This window comes from Haliotis asinina, chromosome 2, assembly GCF_037392515.1.
Source record: "Haliotis asinina isolate JCU_RB_2024 chromosome 2, JCU_Hal_asi_v2, whole genome shotgun sequence".
In the NCBI taxonomy this organism is placed as follows: domain Eukaryota; kingdom Metazoa; phylum Mollusca; class Gastropoda; order Lepetellida; family Haliotidae; genus Haliotis; species Haliotis asinina.
The window spans coordinates 52,604,190-52,626,135 of record NC_090281.1 but is presented as its reverse complement, the minus strand read 5'-3'; the positions used below and the strand labels follow the sequence as shown (position 1 = coordinate 52,626,135).

The 21,946-nt window shown below is 40.3% G+C and overlaps 1 protein-coding gene across 1 annotated transcript in view; it reads right to left on the bottom strand.

Annotated features, from left to right (window-relative positions):
• The window catches only part of LOC137273907 (probable phospholipid-transporting ATPase IA), a 104,263-nt gene that overhangs the window by 46,361 nt on the left and 35,956 nt on the right, over window positions 1-21,946 (bottom strand). Inside the window, exons 2-5 of the mRNA XM_067806808.1 lie at window positions 5,952-6,072; window positions 3,797-3,896; window positions 3,318-3,416; window positions 1,684-1,729 (exon numbers count right to left, since the gene is read on the bottom strand). Of these exons, the coding sequence (XP_067662909.1) occupies window positions 1,684-1,729; window positions 3,318-3,416; window positions 3,797-3,896; window positions 5,952-6,072 (366 nt within the window). The remainder of the gene's footprint in view (window positions 1-1,683; window positions 1,730-3,317; window positions 3,417-3,796; window positions 3,897-5,951; window positions 6,073-21,946) is intronic.

Here is a 21,946-nt window from a genome sequence, read left to right as displayed (position 1 = left end):
ATATTCATTGTGACACTCTGTACATCAGACTCGAGCCAAAATATGCTCCTTGCTATTCATGAAACAATATTTATATTTTTAAGATGTGCAGGTTTTTAATCTAAAACACTGACTTCTGACCAAAGATGTAAAAAGTAAGTTTAAACATGGCAAGATACAAAGAGGTAATAGAGTAATTTTGTTAGAATTAAGAAATGTACAAATATTTTTCACCTTTTCTTACAAACAACAGTTATAAAATCACATGTCATTTCTAACAATTTTGATGGTCAAAGGTCTTATTTTTTCTTTCCAAGTTCTTGTCCCTGAATGCAAACTTTAACATATCTCCCTCCTAACCCAGACCAGAGTACTGAGGAGTCCAAAAAAGAAGGGATCCTGGTAAATCGAATCTGTATCTTCAGCATGATGAGTGAACACTTTACCCATTAAGTTACCCTAGTCCAATCTGAATGCAAGACAACAAGTGCAAGGCTATCCACTGCCTCCATAAAGTCTATTTATAGCTCAATTCTGATTCTCAGCATCACCTATCCCTGACAACATCAAATAGAACACTGCTGCAAATAGCTACAGAATTGCTGACATTAAGCGATTATCAGTCACTCACTGACATCAAACAGGGACAGAATTCATCACAGGGCTATGATAAATCCTAACAGACGGCAGCCCAATCACGTCACACTGTCACAGGTTTAGCCGTAGCAGCATTGGGTTAACACATGTTGCTTCCAATCAATAGGGAGGTGGAAAGGCAAGTATTGAGGTCTTCAGTCATGAAGTGATAGCAGCACCTTTGCCATGACTGCTGCTTGCATTGCTTTTCGTCCACCATGATTTGATGGAAATAAGATAAAGCTGAACCCTGCTTACTCATTCAACAACCTAACCTCACGATACTAAACTTACAGGTGCAGTGATGCAGCCAAGTGGTTAAAGATTTCACTCAAAGCTGCATGCTCAATGTGGGTACAACGTGTGAAGCCCATTTTGGGTGTCCCCCACTGTGATATTGCTGGAATACTGATAAAAGATGCCCCAAACTCATGATTACTGATTAAATCACTTATGTTTACATAGATACCACAGTTCCAGGAGAGGGAACATGAATGCAGGGACAGGCTGTGTGTGCTTCAAAACTAGACTAATGCTTTGTCTCTGAATACCTGAATAAATAATTTTTATAATAGAAAACTAACCTATATACGCTGTAAAAGGGACCCAGGGAGGCCACAGACTCAGAACCTGGGGAAAACTAAACTTGGTTTAATTAGTGCTTTAGCATTGCAGAGAGGGTTTGGCAATCAGGAAAATAATGTGGTTCAGGGACCGTGAGGCAGACTACAGAAAGGGTTTGGCAGTCAGGAAAATAATGTGGTACAGGAACTGCTAGACAGACTACTTGAAAATGTTAAAACATGTCTAAACGAGCAAGTGTGTTGAGGTTCATGCTGCCTCGACAGTACTCTTGCTGTTATCGCCTGTCAGCTTAAGGATGGAGGATCCTTGAGGTGATGCAGGTCTCTGATGATTACTACGTTGGTGAAACCCACAGCATGGCTACTATGCAAGTCTCCATTATGAACTGTGACATAGTACATGTAGGGTATTCACAAGAATATGATTCACTTAATAATCAAGCATGCAGATATGAAAGAAAAGACAAAACTGAAAAATGCTTACCATTAATTTTTCTATTATTTACTGCATCGTCCGCTCTGTGTCGTTTCTGCAAACATACAAGAAATCATGTGATAGGAATGGGTTCTACAGTTGAGTATCTTTGAACTGAATCAGGAAGTGTAGATCAAGAAAGTGGACAAGATCAAGAAAGTCTTCTCATCACTATCAGAAGTTTGTTTGAAAACTTTTGTCGACATCTGTGCAATTCTGTTTTCTCAAAAACTCAATGTTACAAATATGATAAAACATTTTACATTTTTTCATACATATCTTCAATCAGTAAAGATATACACAAATATATGGGAAATGTTCCTGCAAACATGATACCCGTAACAACTTGTTTTGTGAATGGACTTTGAAATTGGGATCATCAAAATTAGCTTCAAACAGAGGTGATGTCAACACACTCATGACATGAAAATACTAAAATCTAAAAACTTACGTATCTCAGAACAAGCTGTTTCATAGGACTTACTCCCATATGTTCTGTTAATCTCAGAAATGAAGTCCCTCGGTTACAACTAGAGAATATCTATACTGTACTGACTGTGCGCGAACCTACTTGTTGCATTAACAACTGAAGCTAATACATTAGTGGGGGCAACTCTGAGTACATGTATTACTAATACTACCATCGAATCATGTAGAATGCCCAGGAAGACAAGTTCACAATCTAGTTTAAATATAGCATGGATACTGAATGCTGAAATAAAAGATTCTCATGTATCACCAATGTACTATATTATATTCTCATATAACATATTTGTGTTGAGGGGCGGTGGGGTAGCCTAGTGGTTAAAGCGTTCGCTCGAACCCAGGTTTGATACCCCACATGGGTACAATGTGTGAAGCCCATTTTCTGGTGTCCCCTGCCGTGATATTGCTGGGATATTGCTAAAAGTGGCATAAAACTAAACTCACTCACTATTTGTGTTGAAATTATTTTGATTGAAATTTTTACTTCAGGTTGTACAGTAATATTTGTTTATAACGAACTCAAAGGGACTGTTGTTTTCAGTTCTGTTGTTTTGAGTTCAGCTGTTCGTTGTAAACACGTCAATTAACGCGTGAAATAGCACAGAGGGACCCGTCAATTTGTTTGTGGGCAGTTGGGTCTTCTGAATTTGTTCGTTGTAACCAGCAATTCGTTGTAAGCGTGTACGTTATAAGTGAACTTTACTGTACTTTAAATCTGACTTCACCACATTTGAATATTTTTGTGTGGTATGTTTAGTAAGATGAAACAAATTTAATTGGATATGAAGTGGCAAAATGCTGGACTTCAGGGAGAGCTCGTCAAGGGACATAACTGCTACTCCTCATCCGGATACCCACATAGGGAATTATCTTTCCTTTATTTTTTCTAAGAATAGAGTGTAATAGTGAATGAAATAGAGAATGAAATAGCTAACACAACCCAGAGGGAACTTCCATGCCAATAATTTCATGCTGTATTTTTAGTAAGAGGAAGTAATTGGACAATGATTACAAATATTTATGCTCAGCAGCTCTGCTTGTTCACCCATTAGGTATCATTAATTCCACTAATATGAAGCTTACAAACAAAAGAATAGATAAAACCATCTCTGAAATGCAACAGGAACTATGTGAATGAAATGCAAATTTTGACTTACAAAATCTTCAATGAGCTCCTTGATGGCAGACACCATGAGAATAAGCAGGAGAGGTAGTGCAGTTGTGTAGCGTCCCGTTGGTGAGACATTCGGGATTTGCTAAAACAGAAAACGTTTAAGTTAGTGATTTTAGTTGAAGTCTGTACTTCAATATGGCAGCCATGTAGAGGTTTGGGTCAGGAGAAACCGCAATAAAAAACTGTCTCCTGTCTGTGTGACAAGCAGGGTTTTCACCACTTGCTGGGAAACAAACCCAGATATCTGTGTGACAAGCAGCGCTTTCACCACTGGGCTCACTGCTTTTCAAATTAATAGTAACATAAAATGATTAGCAGACTTGTGAAGAGGGTAGACAGTCACACAAAGACGGGTTATCTCTTCATAGGAGAATGTGCCATGTTTTTGTCAGCAAACAATAGTTTCATTCGCATATTATTTATAAGCTACTTCTCACATTGCCACCTGACTTCTGGTCTTACCTGTATAAGGGCGATGAAAAGGAAGAATATGTTGGCATATTTCCGGAACTGCTCAAAGAGGAACTTTGGGAGAAATGTCAGGAAGTTGTACTTGGCCGTACTGAAAACAGAAATATTGCATATTTAGTGAGATTAAATGTTTAGGCCACTTTTAAGTTCAGTGTCCTGGCATATTGATGAGTATGTGTGTGTTTGTCCTTGTCCAGACATCGGACAATCTGAAGCGTTAACCCTTCTACTTTCTTTTACTTACTTTTATCAGAACATATGCCCTGTCATATGTTCTGATAAATCTCCACTATACCCTGGATGCATCTACGTATCGGCCTGATGATTTCATTACCTCCCTTGACCGACATTTTATACAATCAGGTGTCTATGCAGAGAAATTGAGCATACAAATGAGAACTCACTACTTTAGATTCTAAAATTATCTAATCGATCAGACTTGGCAACACAATCGATGCTGAGGTAGGAGTTTTTGCATGTATTTTCTTTAAGTGTCAGTTTGTCTGTATGATTTCTCCCCAAAGCTGAGTCACACTGTGAATAAACCTTAGCGGCGATGACCGCTACTTTTGTTGACACTGGCATGCTCAGTTGTAACAGCGACTTAGCTGACTGGCTAAGATGAGAATGCTGAGCCAGCCAAGGGAGGTAATAAAATTATCAGGACGAGCCATAGATGCATCCAAGGTATAATGGAGATTTGTTGGAACATATACCCTGGAGATTATAGAGGATGGCTGGGATCAAACCATGGCTTTCCACCTTTCCAAACAGACAAGTTGCATACATGACACAAGTTTAAGCATGCAACTTTATATAGTTTTAAAAGTATTAAAATGTTCAGTGACTCATAAAACAATACAAGTTTGATCTATGTTGACTGCACACAAAACCACAGCGCCTGGGCTGGGATCATCTTTTGGTCCTATAGGAAATACCAAATTTGAAAATTTTGTTGTAATGGTATGAACCCTACAAGACAAATATATCCTCAGTTGTCTCATAGAGGTTTCAGTACTGGAAATTTTAGATTGTCGTAACATGTTGTTCAATGATAATCTACTCAAAAGTAATACCAGACATCAAGGCCAACTAATATTTTCCTAAGGAGCATTTAGAGTCGTATGTAAAATTAAATGTTTCTCAGGCACATTTTTTTGTCAAAAGTAACAAGGGCAGTAGGAGGTCCATTAAAAACATATTACGAGGGAGGAACATATTTTTACTTTTTTCTCTCAGAAATACAGCTTGGAAAGTTTAGCACATGTTAATGAGTTGCAGATTCAGTCATACTCGTTCCTACAGACACTAATCCTTACAGTGGACAAATGAATGATTGGGACTCGGAAAAGACAAAATTATTTTTTTAATGGCAATGAAACATGACAATTTAATGGCAGTTTTTTGTTACATGCACAAATAAAAGAGACAAGCAGATGCACGAGAAGCATTTTATATAAAGTCTAAGCGATTACTAGCCCAAACTGATTTGTGTCCAGCTCTAAACTTGTGGTAAAAGTAGAAGAATGTACTCAGACATTGTTGACAAAGAAACACTACAACTTCTAAACCAAAGACAAGTGACAACTATGTTACAAAACATTTAATGTTTAAAGAGCTCATCTAAGGCCACACCAATTTTATTCCTTGTTTAACAGATCCGCTTGTCATATTATTTCAAGGATAAGACAAAAATTACAAATTAATTCTTCTCACTCAAAAAAAATTCCTAATGTTCTTATTGGCCAAAAGTAAAATAAGAACTTACAAGAAAAATGATTTTTAGATTGTGTTTTTCGCCCCACATACCCTTCATAATTTGAAAAAAGTAAAATACTTTGAGTATTTAGAAGGAATATTACAGTGATTGGTGATTTATTTTATTTTTTCCCTCCTGCCTTTGAGGTTTTCTGAGGACGATAATCCATAAAAACTCGTAATCAAATGGGTCTCACCTAATAATGTAACAAAACTAAAATCTATAGCAAAGGATGCTGGGAAACAGGTTCCAGCTGGTAGATTCAAATCTTTTTTGGCACAGACAGGAATAACTAATTTATAGTGTGTGCCTATACATACTGTCATCGAATGGGTCGTTACACTACTGTAAACTGACATTGATATCTGCACAGTTTAGTAAGCTCACCTGATTTCATTATGGCAGAACTTGGTAAGCTGTGGGCCATTGATTCTGATGAGTCTCTGCTGGTGGTGGTCCGCCTCCTCTGTGGTCTCTGATGCCTGTGCCTCCTCCATATGCCGATAATCTGAAATAGAGACACACAATTAATGTTCAACATTCTCAGCACATCTGTCTGGGGCTGGAGTAAGACTTCAGTATCTATCTGAAATGAGATTCAGCTTAGAGAATTGTGTCTGTTGGTTAGTGCTGAGCTAAGCAATACTGCAGCCATATGATGATGGTCTGTAAGTAACTGAGTCTGGATCAGAAAATCTGGTGACTGACAACACCTCTTATCTATGCATTCAGGATACAACATGTGTCAACAATGTCAGCAAGTGTGACTGCCTCATTGTGTTTGTTGCCTCTTACAAGAAGCATGGATTGCTTAAATAGGATTATTTTTTCATAATTGACAATTATTATTCCCTGTTTCCCCTGTTTCAGCAAAAGGCAATAATGCCAGGGGATTCTAATGGCCTTTGCTAGAAATTTCGCTTGACAACAGGTAAATAGGATATTTTTAAACTAACAAAAAAACAGGAAAACATGCATTAGACACATCACAAAATGCACTAGGTGCTTCACTGAATGTCATCATTGCCCACTGATGCAGACTGTTGCTCACATTATCAGTCATTGGTTTGTCTGGTCAAGACTCTGGTCAAGAGTGGCATTGACAATAAACAACTAAACTTAAGTGGAATGGGACTCCTTGCTTTACACCTTAGGTTGCATTATGACCAGTATACATTGCTGACATCAGTGGACACCACTGATGCCCAGCACTCTACTCCTTGTTACTCTACAAATACAGTAAATGGGATCAGGCAAACTACAAAAAAAACAACTGTTGCACTTCCGATTACATCTCTTTAAAATTTTAGGTAGGTAGGCATTTTCTTTCTTTTCAAACATTTTTTTAGAAGTAAAGAACTAACCAATGAAACATTTATCAATGCATAATTGTTCATTCAGTCGAGCTAAATAAACGCTACTGAACAGTGTTATTATTTAAGAGCTGTATTTGGGTTTGTAAACCACTATGGCACAGACAGTAAAATGTTATAAAATATATATATCCACCTAAAATATCAACTCTCTCGCAAGCTGATTTCATATACACCCCTATGTCCACAGATGACTCACTCTTACACTTTCCGACCCATTCACTGATCGATCCACATTAAATTTACTGTTAACCAAGGTTTACAATGTCGACATCTTTACTTTGTATACACTTTGTATACCACTCTAACACTGCAAACATCTCTACTTTCTGTCAACAGAGAGGATTTCATTCCAAGCATTTCAGATGAAAACCAGCACTGGCTTCCTCTACTTCAATCAGAGGCAGAGTAGGAGAGGACAATAAAAAGGCCATGACAATTGCTGATCAGATTAAGTCTTCACACCAACCTCCAATAATGACATTTATGAACACATTAACATTTCTGGTCTTAAAAGAGGCATTGGCAAAGAATCAGGCCATTTGTAAAATACCCACACAATACATATGGTTGTATGGAAGATATGGACAGTGGATCAATTGGACAGGCTTACAGTTTGGGATGCAGATACTACCTCCATAGCCCCACCAAACTGAAGATATACAGCTCATATCCCTATGAAACAGAGGATATACAGCTCATATCCTCACCCAATAGCATATACAGCTCATATTGTTCCCAAACCGAAGATATACAGCTCATATCGCCACCAAACAAAGGATATGGAGTGTTCATATCTTTACCAAACAGAGGATATACAGCTCATATCCCCACTTAGAACATACCTTGATGCCTAACAAATATTACCACCCAGCATTATCAGTATCATATTTGCCATTGATACTACCACTACTACAGTCATCCAACCACAAAGCAAGTGTATAGATGATCTACAGCACCTTGTGTGCCTAAAGCCCTATAAGTCACAAGAGAGTTATGTACTTCCTATCATGTACTGGTGGGAAGATCACATGTTGGAGGGGTCAATCAATAACTGGTGGCAAGTTCCCGTCCAAGTGCGGGGGAGAGATGGGGAAGCCAACAGCGTGCCAGAACTTCTCTGATGGAGTAGTCCTTGAAGGCACTGACTGGAGGAGGTCATTGACCATGGCAAACATTTCCTTAACAGGGGGATGAGTTTAACGCTGCTTTGAACAATATTCCACTTTTATCACGACCTGACAGCTGAATGTTAAATGAAATCTGAAGTGATGCACATCTCTGATGTTTACTGATTTGGTGAATCCGAAAGTGATGGTATGGTGCTGAGAAGTCTACATACACATGTTGTTTTGAACTTGGATTCAGACTGACAATCAGGGTGTCTCCATCTGTTCCGTGAATCCTGTTTTGACAGACTGATTGACGGAATGTTGTTTAATGCTACAGTCAGCCATCTTCTACTCACATCATGGCATTGCCTGGATGGGAACGGAAAACCAGTGGCTGATAACAAAAACAACACCACCCTGTTTGGGTGAGTTTAGTTCTCAGATACATTCCAGGCATGTGGCGAAGATCTGTAAATAATCACTATTCAACATCACAAGCATTGATCTATGCAGGTAAATTATGACATGTCATGCCATAAGTCTGACCACCCAATCCTGTAAGTTGCCTCTTACGACAAACATGGGTTCCTGAAGATGAATTCATACCTGGATCTTCACAGGTATCCCTATTAGTGTTACGTGAAATCAGAACATACGTTCTAAACTCGCTACATCAAGTTCTCCTGATAAGACTAGAGCAGCAGACCTGACACAATACTGGAGGTTATTCTAATCACATCCTAATATGACCTCAGCAAGGGAGATGTGTAGGATGAGCCAATGACACAAAATAAACCCAGTCTCAGTATGCACAAAGCATTCAACATTTAATCATGGATTCTAGCGAATTCAAAACATAATGATAGAGTTGGTCCAAAACTTTGTAAAAGCTAGTGTATTTATTCACAATGTACTGCCTCTTTTAATCATCTTTTAGCAGTTTGAAAACAACACCCACACCCACACCCACCTCCACACCCACACCCACCTCCATAAACCCCCCCCCCCCCCCCCCCCCCCCCCCCATACCTCCCAACCCCCCAAACCCACACACACACACACACACACACACACAGCGTTACAGGTGATATACATCCACATGGAAGGACTCAGATAACTGTTTGGTACTCAAAAGCCTACAGATTTAAAGATACAATGTTCCAAATCAGCACTGTCCATTACTCATGACAAAATGCCGACAAGCAAGTCAAACATCAGTGCATATCAGAATTTTACGCCACATAAATTACATAACATGTACTAAATCCTGTCACAGAGTCAGAACCAAACTCGCATACTCACAAACCTCACTCCAAGTCAGCTGATTATGACACTAATCCACTGTTTTGCCAGTGAGATATTACGACTAAACTCTTGACAGCTACAAGTTGCTGTGTGTGACCGTCACTCAAATCAGTTGTTCTGTCAGTGAGATACCACGACTGAACTCCTGACAGCTACAAGTTGCTATGTGTGACTGTCACACAAATCCACTGTTTTGCTAGTGAGATACTACAACTAAACTCCTGACAGCTACAGTGAGTGAGTGAGTTTAGTTTTACGCCACACTCAGCAATGTTACAACTATATGGTGGCGGTCTGTAAATAATCGAGTCTGGACCAGACAATCCAATGATCAACAACATGAGCGTCGATCTGCACAACTGGGAACCGATGACATGTGTGGACCAAGTCAGCGAGCCTGACCACCATAAGGACTGAATATGCTTTGGAATACACTTATCATGTAAATTCTATCCAAACATTTCTATCAAATATAATTTGGTGATTTACAAATGAGAAACATATTTTCAAATCAACCAGAGTTTCATCCTTTGGATTATTACATATTTGTGTGTGACCCAACTCAAAATACTGTGAGGACAATTTGTGTCAATATTGCAGACTTGTGTACTAGACACTCACTCACTCACTCAACTTATCGGGAATGTGAAGCTCCCTTTTAGCAATTCTCAGCTTTGTTGAATTAAGCGGCCTATCACCCATGGGAAAATAATATTGTTTAAACCTATTACCAAATTATGCATCATCATGCTTCCAAGCAGGACAAGAAAAATCCCTGTATGGTGTTCATCAAAAACTGGGTTGAGTTATATACACTAGGGCACCAGTGTTCTTGTGATCTACTACGTACTGACTGTCAGGAGTTGCTAAAATATGATCATCACAAAGTATTTATTTGGTGATCTTGTTCATACATCCAGCTGATCAGATGTTATCAAACAATTCCTGCTTATATCAACATACAAAGTGCCAAATCTGCAAGATACAATATCAAATCATTTGGTTCATGACAATCTTAGTCGACACAGGCTGTGTAACAGGTGGACAAGTTAACATGATTAAAGATGGACAGTTGTGACGGACAGCTGTCACTAGTCAGAGTGTGTCATTATCTGTGGCACAGCTTGGAGGATGGTAGGGATTCTGTGGGAGACTACTCACTGATTGCAAGACCCATCTAGTCCATTACAGGCACTAGCTCAACAAACACAAACAAGTAGAAATTATTTCTCTGAACAGACCATGTTGGAAAATGTATGGTGGGTTGGTAGAGGTGTAGGCATGGAGGTGTACATGGGCGTGAGTGTTGGTGTTGTGGGCATGGGTGTGAGGCTTCGCGTTGTGGGCATGGGTTTGAGGGTTGGCGTTGTGGGCATGGGTTTGAACGTTGGTGTTGTGGGCATGGGTTTGAGGGTTGGCGGTATGGGCATGGGTTTGAGGGTTGGCGTTGTGGGCATGGGTTTGAGGGTTGGCGTTGTGGGCATGGGTTTGAGGGTTGGCGGTATGTACATGGGTGTGAGGGTTGGCGTTGTGGGCATGGGTTTGAGGGTTGGCGGTATGGGCATGGGTTTGAACGTTGGTGTTGTGGGCATGGGTGTGAGGGTTGGCGTTGTGGGCATGGGTTTGAGGGTTGGTGTTGTGGGCATGGGTTTGAACGTTGGTGTTGTGGGCATGGGTTTGAGGGTTGGCGGTATGGGCATGGGTTTGAGGGTTGGCGTTGTGGGCATGGGTTTGAGGGTTGGCGTTGTGGGCATGGGTTTGAGGGTTGGCGGTATGGGCATGGGTTTGAACGTTGGTGTTGTGGGCATGGGTGTGAGGGTTGGCGGTATGGGCATGGGTTTGAATGTGTTGTGGGCATGGGTTTGAGGGTTGGCGTTGTGGGCATGGGTTTGAGGGTTGGCGTTGTGGGCATGGGTTTGAACGTTGGTGTTGTGGGCATGGGTTTGAGGGTTGGCGGTATGGGCATGGGTTTGAACGTTGGTGTTGTGGGCATGGGTGTGAGGGTTGGCGGTATGGGCATGGGTTTGAACGTTGGTGTTGTGGGCATGGGTTTGAGGGTTGGCGTTGTGGGCATGGGTTTGAGGGTTGGCGGTATGGGCATGGGTTTGAACGTTGGTGTTGTGGGCATGGGTGTGAGGGTTGGCGGTATGGGCATGGGTTTGAACGTGTTGTGGGCATGGGTTTGAGGGTTGGCGGTATGGGCATGGGTTTGAACGTTGGTGTTGTGGGCATGGGTTTGAGGGTTGGCGGTATGGGCATGGGTGTGAGGGTTGGCGTTGTGGGCATGGGTTTGAGGGTTGGCGTTGTGGGCATGGGTTTGAGGGTTGGCGGTATGTACATGGGTGTGAGGGTTGGCGTTGTGGGCATGGGTTTGAGGGTTGGCGGTATGGGCATGGGTTTGAACGTTGGTGTTGTGGGCATGGGTGTGAGGGTTGGCGGTATGGGCATGGGTTTGAACGTGTTGTGGGCATGGGTTTGAGGGTTGGCGGTATGGGCATGGGTTTGAGGGTTGGCGTTGTGGGCATGGGTTTGAACGTTGGTGTTGTGGGCATGGGTTTGAGGGTTGGCGGTATGGGCATGGGTTTGAGGGTTGGCGTTGTGGGCATGGGTTTGAACGTTGGTGTTGTGGGCATGGGTTTGAGGGTTGGCGGTATGGGCATGGGTTTGAGGGTTGGCGTTGTGGGCATGGGTTTGAGGGTTGGCGTTGTGGGCATGGGTTTGAACGTTGGTGTTGTGGGCATGGGTTTGAGGGTTGGCGGTATGGGCATGGGTTTGAGGGTTGGCGTTGTGGGCATGGGTTTGAGGGTTGGCGTTGTGGGCATGGGTGTGAGGGTTGGCAGTATGGGCATGGGTTTGAACGTGTTGTGGGCATGGGTTTGAGGGTTGGCGGTATGGGCATGGGTTTGAGGGTTGGCGGTATGGGCATGGGTTTGAGGGTTGGCGTTGTGGGCATGGGTGTGAGGGTTGGCGGTATGGGCATGGGTTTGAACGTGTTGTGGGCATGGGTTTGAGGGTTGGCGGTATGTACATGGGTGTGAGGGTTGGCGGTATGGGCATGGGTTTGAGGGTTGGCGGTATGGGCATGGGTTTGAACGTTGGTGTTGTGGGCATGGGTGTGAGGGTTGGCGTTGTGGGCATGGGTTTGAGGGTTGGCGTTGTGGGCATGGGTGTGAGGGTTGGCGTTGTGGGCATGGGTTTGAGGGTTGGCGTTGTGGGCATGGGTTTGAGGGTTGGCGGTATGGGCATGGGTTTGAGGGTTGGCGGTATGGGCATGGGTTTGAACGTTGGTGTTGTGGGCATGGGTGTGAGGGTTGGCGTTGTGGGCATGGGTTTGAACGTTGGTGTTGTGGGCATGGGTGTGAGGGTTGGCGTTGTGGGCATGGGTGTGAGGGTTGGCATTGTGGGCATGGGTGTGAGGGTTGATGTTGTGGGCATGGGTGTGAGGGTTGGTCTTAAGGGCATGGGTGTGAGGGTTGGCGTTGTGGGCATGGGTGTGACCGTTGGTGTTGGAGTGGCCACAGGGAGGAAGGAAAGATTATGGGCATGGTAAGATTGTTGAATTTGCATTAGGATAGGGAATTATACTGACAACAGATTCGCAAGATTATTTGACAAGCTGTTGATTTTTCTGCACAATGCCATCTAAATGTGCATAACATCTACAAAATATTCCAAGCTGGACAAGTGGATGTTGTTTTAGGCCAAAGTGTGCACCATTTCACCTATACCTTTGCAGTCTATCAATCACCCTACTTGGACAAGGCAATGGTGGATTATGTATTACACCGACCAACCATCGCTACTGGAACACTATGACTAGGCTCCACCGGGTCACACCTTATCACCTCTTCATCTCAATCACTTGGCTTTAACAACCATCAAGGAGAGCTGAACACTTGGTTCTCTAATACCCTCCAAGGATATTGGATATCTGGTCATTGACAAGAAATTAAGTGAATTACTGAGGCTTTGTCAGGAATATTCTTTTTACCTCATCTAAATAATTCTTATCATTCTAAATAAGTGAAGGAACATGATGGCACGGCAAAATTCATTCACTCCTTAATCTTTCATGAGTTTTTGACAAGCAAAAGTGATTCACATTTTAATGGAACTAATGTGGACTTGCCATGTGAATACCAAGAAACTAGCGTTTCTGCCAATAAAATTAAACCTCTCACACTTTAATTTGGATCACTTCATACAGGATAGACTTGATGTAAAGATCTGATTGCAGACACATCTAGCTCCATCCCCAGTGAACAGAAAAGGGCTATCTTGCCAACAAAATCAAACCTCTCATACTTTAATTTGAGGCACTTCATACAAGGTAGCTTGATGTAAAAATCTGATTGCAGACATGTTCTGTTTGTTATTAAATTTTATTCTAAAGAATTTAGGTACTATTCTTGATATTTCAAAATTCAGCTTCAACTGAAAAACTATATATCTAAGACACCAGTCTTTTATCTATTATTGCTCTTTATACATTTTATCTTTCTACTCTTTCAACTTAATATTTTTTTATTTATTTTTATTATTTATCTACCGTTCTGTATGTGAATATATATACTAAGTCTAAATAGTATCTCTCTATCTGAGCTAAATATTTGATAGTTGTTAAACATATCATAGTACTCTTCTATCATGTTTAACTTGTGACACCTAAATAAAATACTTCTGTCTGCCATATTCAGCTCAGTCATGAAATACAATCATGTTTGTACTGAGTCAACATTATTAAAAAATCAGGATTTCACTTAACATGTCTGCACGGTTTACAGAAGAGGTTTAGACTCATGAATGATCAATACATATCTAAGACAGTAATTTAACACTGTCTGTTTTGTGCTGCTTGACTTTAAGGGCATTCAGAATGAGCTTTTCAAAGCTTGACGATGTTTTAAACACTCAACACAACTTAGTCAATCTATAAAACTCTTGTACCACTTGCTTAATAATAGGCATTGGTGGGACAATTGTTCAACTAATCACAAAGACACAACTAATCAAAAAGTCAACTAATTCAATTCTTACTATTAATCTTTGTTTCAATACCTGTTACTCCAAAGAAATGCAAATAAGAAGTGAAAAAGCAAATATTTTCATCCATGGTCCCAGGACTGGCACACCATCAAATGCATCAATGAATATTATCAGTGCAATTAATATAGTTACCTCCCTTGTTATATTTCACCTAAGCTCACTTCATTGGCTAAGTAGCTTGGCAGTATCCAATCATGACACCACTTATTGGGTTTGCAGTAATTGGAAGCAAGATCAACTATTAATCATCAATGAGGTAGGCATTTGGACATTTAGGGACTGAAAAACATGGTGTGCTCACCACAGATTTGTTTGTTTGTCTACTCTGAAATATTCTAGGTGGTGTGCAAATAACCGAATCTGAAGCAATCCAGTGGTCTACAGCATGAGCATCAATCGACACAACTGGGATATGGTGTCGACATGTGTTGACTAAGTCAGTGAGTCTGACCACCTGATCCTATTAGTCGCCGCTTGCAACAAGCATGGGTTACTGAAGACCAATTCTAACCTGGATCTTCATGGTCATAGACCATGTAAACCATATTAAGATATCATGACAATAAACATAACAAACAAGTACGTGTGATAAGTATCCAATTGTATCATTACGGATATATTATCCTGACTTGTACTAAAAAGTGGTGCTCGATATCATACACAATATGCAGATCAATAATTGTAGCCCAGTAATCAATCTGCAGTCGATTGTAATAGTAAACCACACCACAAAACGCATGTAGACAATAACGGGATACAATCATTATGCTGTGCAACAAACCAGACGCCAATTGAGGACACTTAGTCAGGTTGTTGTTTTTCGGGTCAGGAAACTGCCTCAGTTGTTCAACAAACAAAACAATAAAAACATACTTCATAATTTGAAGATTCATTTTTCAGGAATTCAAATTAGTTTCCTGAGCCCATCAATAATCGCAGACACAAGCGAGATGAATGACTTGACCGACTATGAGATTGATGTCATCATCACTAATACAGCACACCTAATCTGATGATAAGTGCATGACAAGTGCATGTATACGAACTGGGGTAACATGAAAACAATGACAACCTCAGCAAAACTAACAAGCAATATGACATTTCAAGAACACTGACCTGATAAAGTGTCTGCTGCAATCTGATTGGTTGAAAAATGTTCAACAAGATCTATGTCCTGAAAACAACTTCAAACTTTTGATACATGTATTGTCTCTGAATGGCCAAACCTACCACCTAAGCCATCATGGAGTTGGACTATAAGAGTACAATAAAACAAAATGCCAACCGATTCAAAGATGCATCATGACTGATTGAACCATCTAAAAGATACAAAATGGAAAAAGGGCTAGACAACAGTACAACAATGAAATGTCCATTAACATCAATAGCTGGTCTGATACCAAACCTTTAGAATTGTCTACAACTTATCTAAGATATGGTGGTTACCATAGTCAGGGCCTCAGTGGAGCTTTAAAAGGTTTTATGGTGTACATGTGAAGGACCTGACTCATCAATGATAAAAATCAATTCCCAGCTTTGACTTGCACCATATGTTTCCATACTTTATAGTGAATAATTCACTGGTCTTTGCATGTGTTTGTGATAGGTTGCATCAGTATGGCCTGTGGCTATGGATACACTCATTGAGTGAGTATGGTTCTAGACCACGTTTTGCAATATTCCAGCACCAGAAATGGGGTACACACATCATACCCACGTGGGGAATTGAACCCTGTTTTTTGACATGATGAATCTAATCTTTAACCATTAGGCTACCCCACCGACCCGTATACTCTGCAAACGCTTACTATCATCATTATTTTAAAATATTTTATAAAGACATGGTGAGGTCACAGTTGGAATTATTTTGTCAGTTTCTTAAGATTATGGATTTTTTTTATGTTTTGTATCCATGATAAAATTTCTTTCATTAAACAGTATACCTTCAGTGCACAAACAGAATTACTTTGTTAACATCACAGAATCACCTGCTGTTTATTTCCTTTAATTACAATCAATATATCAATCCATGACTACCAAAATGTAACATAGAGGAGAGGGGGAAGAAGGAATAAAGAGACAGTGAGAAAAGGAGAGAAAAGGAAGAAAGAGAGACAGGGGAGGGGGAGAGGAAGGAAAGGGAGGGAGAGAGAAAGGGGACGGTGGTAGAGACACATAGGAAGACACACTGGCACACAGACAGACAGACAGGCATTCAGACTCACCAACTACAAGAGAATAATCACACTAATAGCTTCCGCCCAAGGACAAGCTACTTTGACCATCCATCTAAGTCTCCTGATAAGGTAAGGTCAATGACCCAACTATTTCCCGTCAACAAATCATCATGCCCACTATAGGCCCTGAATGTGTTCGTCAACTGTGAGCTCTTCCTAGAACACAGACTTAAGGATGTGGCTCAAATGGCTTGAAGGAACCAGCTTGGATTATGTTAAATATGAATTATGTCACTTTTATGTCCACATCAGAATCAATGTATGACCACACACCATAATAAAACCTTTTTTATCCACACAGGTTACAAACTCCCACTTTACATATGAGTAACAAACGAACATTTCTGTTATGAGGACAATTGTCAAAACAGGCACTAAACCCCAGACAATAAAACAACATTTCCCTACACACATAATACACACTTGTTTTCCACATAGGTGATAAAAACGCATTAATCCACACAGGCATAAATGTAAAATTGTAGATTTTTTGCTGTACATCATATTCACAGTCTACATTAACAATAAAAGCCCAGTGAATCATGATAGTATTCCTACTCCTTTTACAATTTTCTGTGGGGAATATACTACTAAAACTAAGTTCAGGAACACCCAATGTTTTGTTGATAACTATTCTGTCATAGTATATACTGAGGGAAAAATCACTTGAAAGCACTAGCGTTCCTTTAATTTTTTCCATTTTTTATTTTCACAAACTATACAACACAAAGCTTGTGAAGACATATTAGGAAATAATCAAGGAACATTTGTGCTTCCATGTGATCTCTTATTTTTTTTCCTCAGTATATTAACTATAACATGAAGAAATCAGGTGTTCTTTGATTTCTTTTGAGCTGCATATTTAAAGCTGAGAAACCGGATCACACACATCAATTACACATTTAATTACTTTGACCTCAGGTAGTACGATGTCCTTACTCTGTATCGGGTAGCTCTCCATCTCTGACGAAAGAAGCTGTAAAGATGATCCTGATACACTCTTTCCAGGGACTGAATCGGATGTATACGAAATAGAATGCTACAATGGTAATGGTGAAGGCTGATGCTGCTAAGAGTCATTTGTCCAGCATCAGATGGCATCCCTGCTGCCGGAAAGTATCATGTACTACACATCCAATATGAGGGTCAGTGAACACTTGATACCATCACAGGAGATGTGTGGTCGAAATGTGTGTGAATGTGTGTATTTGTGTGGGAGAAGGGAGTGAGTGAGTGAGAGAAAGAGAGAGAGACAGAGACACAGAGAGAAAGAGAGAGACAGAGTGAAAATGAATGAAAGCAATGACCTATCCAGAAAGTGACTGTTTCTATGGTTAAGTGACATGTGCTCAATGACCAATCAACGTTCAAAGTCACTGTACAAAATAGAGATTATAATATGAGCAAGTGTGTCCTATGACCTATATGAAAGACGTGCGAAGTTTTATATCTCTCTGAGGAAGAGCAATATGCCATTTATATGAGTTTTGTATAAGTTGTTTGGCACACTTGCAAAAGTAATAATTTCTCTCTTATCCATCTTATTCACTGACATTTGTGCACTAAAACATGGTAGGCAAGTGTGACTGCTGTTTAATGATGTCACAGACTACGAATTACAGAAACAGTCGTTGCTAAGCAAAAGTGATACGTGCACATGTGCACATATGATATATATGACACTGGTTAATTTTCACCATATGGATGATAAAGGGTGATATCATATGCATGGCTTCTTGTACAGTAAAACAAGCACCAGGTTTTTATAGTGCTAGCCGACCAAAACACCATGCCCAGCTTTACATGAACTCTCAACCCAGATGCAGAGACTCCAAGCTGATCCATCCTTCTTTATGCTCACCATAAGGCAGGGCAACAACAAGTTGTTTAACACCACACTCAACAGTTGTTTAACACCACACTCAACAGTATTCTTTATAGCAGCAGCTTGTAAATAATCAAGCTTGAGCATCGACCATTGCAATGACATTACAATGACATGTGTCAACAAAGTCAGCGAGCATGACTACCCGATCCTGTTAGTTGCCATTGATATGACACAGCTGAGTAGTTAAAACATATCATGTCATCATTAATACCTCGGCCATATACTGGGAGAGCCTGATCAATGTTTTCCAGGTAGCAGTAAGGAAGCAGATCGATAGAGCAGGACATTCCTAAAATTTTTAAACATAATTTTAAATTTTCAAATTTCAGTGACCTTTCTGATGGGGTTAAGAGTTAGAAGCATAGGCTGATGTACCCAAATTGCACATTCACCATAAACCTAAGACAAGGACTCAAATAATCTGAAGATCCATCACATTGATGAATTATTTCAACAGCTAACATGTCTGACCTTCTGAGACAACTTGAAAAAATAATTCCATCATCAATCCAAAATGAAACAAAACAAAATGTGTTATTCATGCTTTTGAGCAAAATCATTTTTATACATTTCTATACTGGATTTTATAAATGCTATGGCATAAATAACTTTCTGCTTCACCACCAGTGTGATAAAACAGATGGTGAATATTAGCGTATTGAGTGTAGGAAATCACATCTTGTATACTGCAAACTGATTTCATTACTTGCTGAAGAGAAGCAATGTGAGATCAGCTGCAGCACAAATAACGTCCCTGTTCTACATCAGATGTATTCAACTGATTTCGTCAATATTACACCATCAGCTGGCTATGCACTCGGCATCTCCTCCCTGTTGGAAACATACCTGACAATTAACAATGGCCACAGAGGCCGATAATCAATACTACCAGGACGGATATCGTCGCGGAAATATGTGATGAATCACAACCAGCTTCTGTAGTACATACATACCTACAACTTACATCACAATGGGCACACTGCCAATATTGGAACATATTAACAAATTGTCATATATACCGTCTCAAGGCTGTCTCAAAAATCAATGTGTGCCAGGCCAGGACGACTTGCAGGACACCCATAGAGAGCCACCATAGGTTCTGTGACCATTGACATTCATAAACAACTCTCTTATGTCAGGGAAACAGACATTGCACATCCCATCTGAGGTGACACACTATGGTAGCAGTTGACGTCTGGAGGACAATGAGGGTACATGTCAGAAGAGGAGACACTCTTGAGGCATATGGCAGGTGATATGGTCCCCCAGCTGTCAACATTATCATGTGACCAATGCTGAAATACCAAGCCTGCGGTTGTGTTGTTAATTACAGTTATCACTGAGTGTGGGTTGGTGGGTAATTAGAGTACTACAGTCAAATGTCGCTTGGGTCAGTGTTGTGATGTTGTGCTCAGTTGGGTCGGTGGTAGAGGTCAAGGTCGCATGTGACGGCAATGTTGTTACACTGAGTGGTGGTGGGTGTATTTGATGTACCCCAGTCAACTGTCATTGAAAATCATGGACACATGCAATTGTTCACATTACATGCAGTGGTTGCTGAATAGGGTCAATGTAGCTTAAAACCGACATGCCACTCTGATTGCTGGTGAGTATTTGACAACACTACAAGCAACTGTTGTGGTCATGGTCACATGCAATGAAAACAAATTTGAACACACTCAGTGGGAGGTTGGTGTGAGGTACTATAGGTAGCTGGAGTCATAGTCACGTGCAATAGCTCCATCAACATAATGAGAGGAGACTGGCATTTGATTAATGTTCTACTGACAACTGTCTTAACAGTCAAAGCTGTGACTGTGACACTCTCTGTGGTGACTTCTTCAGAATACTGACATTTATTGATGTTGCTAATTACCACAGACAGTTCCTTGATGCACTAAGCAACAGATCATTGGACAGCTCAGATCCTGTACCTAGACCCATGATACCCTAGATTTAACACACACCATAGGATTGTTGATCTGTTTGCTTGTTCATTAATGTAGCTGGCAATATACCAGTTACATGCCCATGGTCTGAAATTGATCTAGTCTAGATAAGATAATCCAGTAATCAACAGTATGAGTATCATCTATGCAAATGGGGTGCAATGTTATGTGTCAAACTGGGACACATTTCATGAAGTGACATTACGACAAAAGTCATAAGTCTATGCTATAGCATAGGAGTTATGAGAGGGCTCATATCAGCAAGACTGCCCACCACATCCTGCTAGTCACCTCTTACAACTAGCAACGGTTGCTGGAGACCTAAACTTGATCTTAACAGGTTGTACACAGAGTAGGCAGCTAACCTACAACACCCATATTTCAAGCATAGTACCCAGATATCATGCAATGTACACAACATCCCAAGAATGTAACATACTTGGTTTAGATCATGAAACAAAAGTGGAAGTGTATGCTACAAGTTGATTGGTTGCAAAATTTTGATGGATGGGATCAGTTACCACCAACCATTTGCTGTATACAACAATATCAATGAAAGCTTAAGGTATGTTTTCAACTATAGTCCGTTTGGCTCAAAAGCAGACCTTTTGCCTCCAGAACGGACCGAATGTGACTCAAAAACTAATAAGCATTACATACTCAATGAAACGCTGATCATAATCAAAACATCATACCAACTCTGTGACTGTCCCTTTCTCTGCACTCATCCCTTGTAACAAATAGTGAAATGTGTCAGTATTTTTAATGATAGTTTGTTAAAGAACTTTTTAATTCTAAGAAAATATATTTTGCAAAAACCTCACAGAGTTATTATGATGTTCTGATTATGATCAGTGTTTCATTGAGTATGTTATGTTTATTAGTTTTTGAGCTAGACTGACATTAATCCGTCCGCTTTTGAGCCAAACGGATTATATGACTCTGTTGACTCAATTCAGTAACAATAACAAAAGCTGTATTCCTTACCAAAACTTTACATCCAATATTTATGAAAGAACCACCACCTGCCATCACATCGTAAGGTTTCATATTTCGAAACTTGCATTTCTTTAGCTGTTGAGTATATGTTACACTGACTGACTTTATTTCAAGAAAAAATGACACAGGCATTAGACCCTTATGAAGAGAAATATATACCAACCATAACATGGATCAGGTAGGACGACTCACTTATCTCTCATCTGACTCCATTTTCAGAATCAACAGATTTCATGGTGACTTCCTGACAGACATCCTGTCCTGTCTTGTTCTCTGCCTACCTCAGGTTCTCTGTTGATTCACAGTACTGGTCCTTGTACTCCACATCAAGACATGTCCTGATCAACTAATTAGTGTGATTCCCATGAAACATTCTTTGTATCAATATTGAACATCTCAAGGGTTTTCATACATGGGTACAGTTTCCTTGATTACAGGAATTTACGTAACAATGTCTGAATTACATTAGAAAT